Raw genomic sequence first — 8,103 nt, 5'->3', positions numbered from 1 at the left:
GAGAGAGAGAGAGAGAGAGAGAGAGAGGAGAGAGGAGAGAGACCTTCACTGCACCTCTCAGATTGACCTTGAATTCTGAGTCTTCCTACCTCCCAAGCAGGTGACAACACACCTGCCTTGCACCTGTCTCTATTCCTCTCTTTCTACCCCTTTTTCTCTTTCTTCCCTTTCTTCCCACCCTCTCAGAAGTGGACTTTCCTACAGAGCTCCACCCAGAAGCTACCATCTTTATGTGAGAGGCAGAGAGAGAGAGAGAAAAAAAAAGAATAATTTTAAAATGAGAATAAAGAAATATTCCCATCTTCAATCCTGTATTGAACATGATGTTTGAAAAGCTATTACTTCACCTTTTTTATTTTAAAAATTAATTTTAAATGTACATTACTGACTTGTTAAGTTATTTAAGAACAACTGCCTTAGTTTTAGGCATGGGAATTGTGTAAGTGTGTGCTAATGGGCAAAACACTTCTCATTATCAAAAAAGCACGTCACTTAAGTTTGTATTAATTCTAGGCATACATGTTGCGCACGAATCACAGTGTTCCATGGCTGAGGCAGGAGAATCAAGGTTTTGAGGGCTGTTTAGGGCTGTCTAGCCAAACCCTGTTCCGTCTTTGTCCCTGACTCGCCATAAGGAAGTTATGATGACTACATAGAAGACAATAAACATCTATGAGCCACCACTACTCAGCTGCTTCCCCTCCCCCCCAAAGCATTCAACACATGTAGGTAGGAGTGAGTCAAGGTAGTGGCCCACACCTCTAATCCCAGCACTGGGTAGGCAGGCACAGGCAGAGCTCAGGTGAGTTTGAGGTCAGGCTGGTCTACATAGCAAGTTCTAGGACAGCCAGGGCAACTGAGACCGCGTCTCAAACAAACAAAAGAACAGACAGAAAGAAAAGGGTGGGGGGAAGAAAAGAAAATGTAAGTGGGGCTGGAAAGATTGCTCTGTGGTTTTATAGAAGACCTGACTTCACTTTCCAGGACCTGCAATAGGTGGCTCACAGTACCTCCAGCTCCAGGGAATCAATCTGATGCTGTCTTCTTGGCTCACTGAGCACCTGCATCAACTTGCACATTCCCTCACATGGACACCTATACATCATTTAAATTAAAAATTAGAAAACATACTTGATGACTTGGTTTTTAATGAAACTACCGGGTATCTGTAGTTAATTTCAAGATGATTTTCAATATGAAAATATGGAAGTTAGAATAAGCACATTAAAAAACTTACATACACATAATACATACACACAGAAAGACAGACAGACAGACAGAGATAGAGATAGACAGACAGCCTCTCCACCCCAATCATGTAAAGACTTGTTTTCATGGTGTCTTACTCAGGGTTTCTATTCCTGCATGAACATCGCTGACAAGGAAGCAAGTTGGGGAGGAAAGGGTTTATTCAGCTTACACTTCCACATTGTGGTTTATTGCCAAAGGAAGTCAGGACTGGAACTCAAGCAGGTCAGGAAGCAGGAGCTGATGCAGAGGCCATGGAGGGATGTTTCTTACTGGCTTGCTTCCCCTGCCTTGCTCAGCTTGCTTTCTTTTATTTTTATTTTTACTTTTTATTAGATATTTTCTATATTTACATTACAAATGTTATCCCCTTTCCTAGTTTCCCCTCTGAAAATGCCCTATCCCTTCCCCCCTCTCCCTATTCACCAACCCACCCACTCTAGCTTCCTGGCCCTGGCCATCCCCTATACTGGGGCATAGACCCTCCACAGGATAACCGACTAGGCTATCCTCTGCTACATATACAGCTAGAGCCATGAGTCCCTCCATGTGTACTCTTTGGTTGGTAGTTTAGTCCCAGGGAGCTCTTGGGGTACTGGTTAGTTCATATTGTTGTTTCTCCTTCATTGGGGACCCTGTGCTCCATCTAATGTGAGCATCCACTTCTGTATTTGTCAGGCACTGCCAGAACCTCTCAGGAGACAGCTATATCAGGATCCTGTCAGCAAGCTGTTGTAGGCATCCACAGTATTGTCTGGTTTTGGCGGTTGTTTGTGGGATGGGTCCCCAGGTGGGGTAGTCTGTGGATGATCATTCCTTCAGTTTCTGCTTCACACGTTGTCTTTGTAATTCCTTCCATGGGTATTTTGTTCCCCCTTCTAAGAAGGATTGAAGTATCCACACTTTGGTCTTCCTTCTTCTTGAATTTCATGTGTTTTGCGAATTGTAACTTGGGTATTCTAAATTTCTGGGCTAATATCCACTTATCAGTGAGTGCATATCATATGTGTTCTTTTTTTGTTAATGAAAATAAGCTTTATTACATCAAGTAATAAATACAAAGATGCAACAGTTTATATGTGTTCTTTTGTGATTGGGTTACCTCACTCAGGATGACATCCTCCAGATCTACCCATTTGTCTATGAATTTCATAAATTCATTGTTTTTAATAAGCTGAGTAGTACTCTATTGTATAAATGTACCACATTTTCTGTATTCATTTCTCTGTTGAGGGACATCTGGGTTCTTTCCAGCTTCTGGCTATTATAAATAAGACTGCTATGAACATAATGGAGCATGTGTTCTTATTACATGTTGGAGCATCTTCTGGGTATATGCAGGAGTGGTATTGCTGGATCCTACAGTAGTACTATGTCCAATTTTCTGAGGAACGGCCAAACTAATTTCCAGAGTGGTTGTACCAGCTTGCAGTCCCACCAGCAATGGAGGAGTGTTCCTCTTCCACTTCCTTGCCAGCATCTGCTGTCACCTGAGTTTTTGATCTTAGCCATTCTGACTGGTGTAAGGTGGAATCTCAGGGTTGTTTTGATTTGCATTTCCCTGATGACTAATAGAACCGAGGACTACCAGCTCAAGGATGGCACCACCCACAATGGGCCCTCCCACCCTTGATTACTGGTTGAGAAAATGTCTTATAGCTGGATCTCATGGAGGCATTTCCTCAACTGGAGCTCCTTTCTCTGTGATAACTTCAGCTTGTGTCAAGTTGACACACAAAACCAGCCAGTACAATGGGGTTACATGTAACACAGGTTACCCTTGGATTATGAGTCTTCTCTTTCTACTTCCCAAGTTGAAATTGCAGGCATGTGCTATTATACTCGACTTGAATCTGTTGTAATTATTTAATGTTTTTATGGTAGTATTGGGATGAAACTCACGTGCCATACCTCTTAGACAAGTACTTAGTCAAAAAGCTATACTCCAGCTCTATTTCAGTCAGTTCTGAACAACTCATGAATATGAATAATAGAATCTGCTGTCCTGGCTAGTCTTATTTCAACTTGACACAAGCTAGAAATATCTAAAAGATGGGGAACCTCAATTGAGAAAACACCTCCATTAGATATAGGACATTTCCTTAATTAGCAATTGATGTGGGAGGGCCCCATCCATTGTGGGTGGTACCATGGTGGGCTGGTGGTCCTGGGTTCTATAAGAAATCAGGCTGAGCAAGGAATGGGAGCAAGCCAGTAAGCAGCACCCCTCAGTGGCCTCTGCATCAGCTTCAAGAAGGTTCCTGACCTTGAGTTACTGTCCTAACTTTCTTTAAAGTTGAACAGTCATATGGAAGAGTAAGCCAAATAAACCCTTTCCTCCTCAAGTTGCCTTTTGGTCATGGTGTTTCATCACATCAGTTGAAACCCTAGCTACGACCTCTGCCAGGATGCACAGTCCTTTGCTTTTTAAAAGTTCACATTGAATGCAGTTGTAAGAAATTCAATAGATAATAGTTAACTATTAACTTAATAGTTGTTGATTATCCATGTAAGCCACCAGGCAAGCTCCTTATGATGAAATCACATCACTGCACATTGTTTAATGCTGATGCATCTTTTAAACCATCACCTTTTAATCTGTACAGTGTAGTGTTTGCCATCTTTAAGGGATGTTTTACTGAGAAGGCAGTGGATCTAGTGCAGTGGAATACAAAACTGTTGACTGCCCAGATTCAATTTTATAGAAAAAGAATTAAAAAAAAATCAAACTGTGGTTTCCTAAATGAATATTCTTAGCTTATAAGATTAATTCTATTACTCATTGAGTGCCTATTGTCCATTAAGCATCCTTTTGGATAATGTGTAGACTTTCTGTTTAGGAAACTTAGAATCTGAAGATGGTAACAGTAAATTTGAATGGCAGCCTTACGCTACAACTGGCTTGAGAGAGCCTACTAGTAAGTTGGCAACCCTGGTGACATCCCCTCGGTGGCTTCAAAGTAGCCCCAGTGAAGAAAAGAGAATAGCAACTGTTACAAATCAGGCTTCCCCAGGAGTGTGACCATATGTACCCAAGTCTCAACATTTGAGAGCCAGAGGCAGGAAGATTCATGTTCGAGGCTAGCCTGGGTGAGCCCCTGTCTAGAAAACCATGACCCAAAGGACAGCAAATGGACAAAACAAACCGTTCCCCTAAAAAATGAAATCAGGACTTCTTTCTACTATACCTTCTGGAGAGCCATCCATTAAATAACATAGCACAGCACTGGGTATAAGATAAGAGCTTAGAGGGACTCACAGTGGCAACTGGTGATTTGGGCTATTAGCTATTATAGTCCCTGTTGTAATTCATGAAGCCAGTTCTAAGCTGTGCTCCCTGACAGCCCCCTACCCCATGGTTGGCTTTCCTTGGGCTCTGAGCAGCATGATGGTTATTTGGAGTTTAAAGAAAACAAAGTGGAGACAAGCCTGACATTAGGTAGAAAAGTTGTCATGATTGACAGCATCTATTTCAGCTGTCTGGACTTTGTCATTCTGTCATCGCGTCCACATTGTTTTCCTGGCACCGTATCAGGTTCTTGTCTTTTGGTTGACTTGGGCTTGTCATAGAGACTTTTATAAAGGAGTTCATATTAATCCAGGCCATTTATACCTCAATCGTCAATGTAATATATGTTAACAATAGCAGGCACAAGGAACTTCTCCAGGGCCACGCTAATTTATTTACAGTTCACCGGGTCTGTCTCATTGGGCCGTTTCTGCAGGGGTTTAACTTTCAGTGACATTATAGTTCAACTCTGGCCATCTATAGCTCCAATAATGCTCAGTGATTCATTCATTCATAAGTAGTTTCCCTTGACAGATTCTCTCCCCTAAATCTCCCGAAGGGGCAAACACAGTCATATATTCATTTTTCTCTTTAGTTTAATTTTTTTTTTTTTTTTAGTGTTGGAGATAGAAGTCAGGATCTTCCACACTCCTCTTGATTTATATCCCAAGTTCGGTGCTCACCCATAATATCTAGATTTCATTGCCCAAAGCACCAACCCACCACCAGAAGTAGAGGCACGAAATAAAATCCATAGGTCCTCAGCATCATCTCTGAGTGCATCTAAGGCTGGCTTGAAGGAAGGCACCAGGGGCTGAGTGGTTAAGAAGTCCTAGTTAATTGACTTTCTTCCTTAAGAGACACCAATTCTCTGCCCCCCTCACCTCCCAAATGAACCAGCCAAATTTTTCTTTACTCTCCCACCAATTTCCCTCCAATAACACTTAGTGTAGGAACATCTGCCTTTAACTATTATGTTAAAGGAGACTGGGTGGTGGTGGTAGGGCGGGCGGAGGGGATCCTTCCTTCTTAGGATGAATGAATCCTAACACTGTCACAATAGGGGTAGACTTGAGGGGTTGGCAGCTTCTTTCTCTTGCTAGTGGGAGTGGCAGCAAACAAACCAGACCTCCTTACACGTTGTTTTGTAATCTCGTCTCTATTTTCTTCATTGGTAAGCAGTGATGTAGAGGACCATTTATTGCCTTGGTGAGACACAGAAGGTGTTAAAAACTCTGTCGGCATGAAGAATTGGAATGAGCTGTTAGACATGCACCACATTGCCCAACAGAAATGCCAAGCATGTTTTATGACTATGCCGGTTACATCTCAGTACAAACAGTGTGGCTTAAAGGGAATGATTAAGCAGGATGTTTGAGAACAAGCCTGCCGCCCCAGCACTTGGGAGGTAGAGATACAAGGACCATAATTCTCAGTTATATAGCTGATCTTGATGCTGGCCTGGACTACATGAGACATTACCTCAAAGCAACAATAAAATTCCAAAATGAGTGAATGAATGAATAAAATAAAAATGGAGAAGAAAAAGGGGGGTTAAAAAAAGTGGGGGTTGTGAGCACAGCTCTCACATGTTTAGTATGTGCAAGGGCCTGGATTTAGTCGCCAGGACCAATAACATTGAATGTATTCTGCTTATACCAGGATCACAAACTATAAAGTGTGTCTATCAAATTGACTCAATGAGAATGACTCTTGCTTTACATATATAATACTTGATTACTCTTAGTGGAAGCGGGAATTTGCTGAGTGCATTTGCTAGAGCTTTTTATTTTTATTTTTATCAGAGCCTACACTCATCTTACCTTTGCTTCCTGGTTGGCAGAAGGGAGATGGGGTGATTGACAGAGCAGAACTTCATGAAGCTTGTGTCCAAGCCAACCTGCATCTAGACAAGATGCTCCTGGACCATCTGTTTGACTACTGTGACGTGGACCAGGATGGCTTGATTAACTACCTGGAATTTGCCAATTTCCTTAACTGGAAAGACAGAATACCTCTCACAGAGTATGAGAAGAGAGTCGTTGTTAAAGGTATTTAATTCTTGACAGCTTGCTGAATTTTTAGGTAGATTTTTTATATTTCATAGTTTTTAGGATCTCAACTAACTTTAATATTGTATGTCCTGGTTAGCTTCAACAGTCAATTCAACATAGCCCAAGGTCATCTGAGGGTATCTTACCTGGGGGATTGCCCAGATCAGATTCTGTGAGAGACTGTCTTGAATGATGATTCATGTAAGAGGACCCAGCCCACTGTGGGGCAGCACCATCCCTAGGTAGGCGGGTCTGGGCTGTAGAAGAAAGCTATCTGAGGGGCTGGAGAGATGGCTCAGGGATGAAGAGTGTTTACTGCTCTTGCAGAGGAGCTAGGTCCAATTCCCAGTTTTCACATGAGATGGCTCACAGCTCCACATGACTCTAGTTCCAGGGGATTCACTGCCTCCTGGCCTCCACAGGTACGTGCATGAATGTGATATGCTTAAACTTATGCAGCTCCCCACACATACACATACATAAAAACAATAAGTCTTTTGTTGAAAAGGTAGCTGAACCTGAGCGAGAGGAAACAGTTAACCATGTTCCTCCATAGTATCTGGATCTATTTCTGCTTCAGGTCATGCCCAACTTCCCTCATGGTGAACTGAGACCTGTGGTAGGTAAGCCAAATAAACCCTTTTTTGTTTCTGGTCATGATATGTATCACATTAATATAAAAGGAACTGGACAGAATGCATACAGGTTTGCTTATGCAGAGGATGTGTGTGGAACGGAAGGAATGAATTTGATGGAAATACATGGCTGAGGAGCAGGGTAACAATGAAACTTCCGCCTTTAATTATGTGTGAGATTCGTAAGTGAACATGGCTGTTGGCGTGCAACATTAAGCAACGCTCATGAGTACAGACGAGCTACTTGCCCAGGGACAGCGACTGGGGATAGATTTGACTCCTCAGCCTTGGGAGATCCCTTCTCAGCTGCCGTCTTCGGATTCAACTGTGTTCAACTTGGCAAGACCTCACTTCCTTCACATGGGGATGTTCTGGTGGCCAGAAAACGTGGATGTGGCCCTGAGTAAGCCTTCAGCCACATGGTTCTTATTCCTCAACTTAGTCCAGAGAGAAATGGTGCCCAGGTAATCTGAAGCAGGGCCACTGTGCCCTGGGACTTCCTAACGTCACCCCACATCCATGTCTTGAGCCTAGATTGGAGATAGCAAGATACCAGGGATGCCAACCCTCCAGAAAATGCTCCTGAAGGTCCCTTAGGGCAGACCGCATGAACAACAGGCTGTATGCATTCCCAGGAATGTTGCTGTTTGCAGCCATTCTACATTGGAGGCACGAGGAGGGAAACCTGATTGGCTTACTCATGGCTGCAGAGGAAACTTTATAAAAAAAAGTTTTAAAATTAGCATCTGTTAGTTATACGTAGTAATGAGTTTCATTGGGACATTCTGTACATGATAATAATGTATTTAATGATGTGGTACATTTACACAATGGAGTACTACCCAGCTATTAAAAACAATGAATTTATGAAATTCTT

General features: G+C 42.5%; 1 protein-coding gene and 1 non-coding gene across 2 annotated transcripts in view; one reads left to right on the top strand and one right to left on the bottom strand.

Moving 5' to 3' along the window:
• Efhb (EF-hand domain family member B) overlaps positions 1-8,103 on the top strand; it is a 60,461-nt gene that overhangs the window by 43,411 nt on the left and 8,947 nt on the right. Inside the window, exon 10 of the mRNA XM_021218347.1 lies at positions 6,381-6,588. Coding sequence (XP_021074006.1) covers positions 6,381-6,588 — 208 coding nt within the window. The remainder of the gene's footprint in view (positions 1-6,380; positions 6,589-8,103) is intronic.
• Positions 7,801-7,936, bottom strand: LOC115062564. The gene has a single exon (XR_003842501.1). It is a non-coding gene; the product is annotated as a small nucleolar RNA SNORA70 (small nucleolar RNA).

This window comes from Mus pahari, chromosome 18 (assembly GCF_900095145.1).
Source record: "Mus pahari chromosome 18, PAHARI_EIJ_v1.1, whole genome shotgun sequence".
Classification (NCBI taxonomy): domain Eukaryota; kingdom Metazoa; phylum Chordata; class Mammalia; order Rodentia; family Muridae; genus Mus; species Mus pahari.
This window is presented reverse-complemented; position numbering and strand designations above follow the sequence as displayed.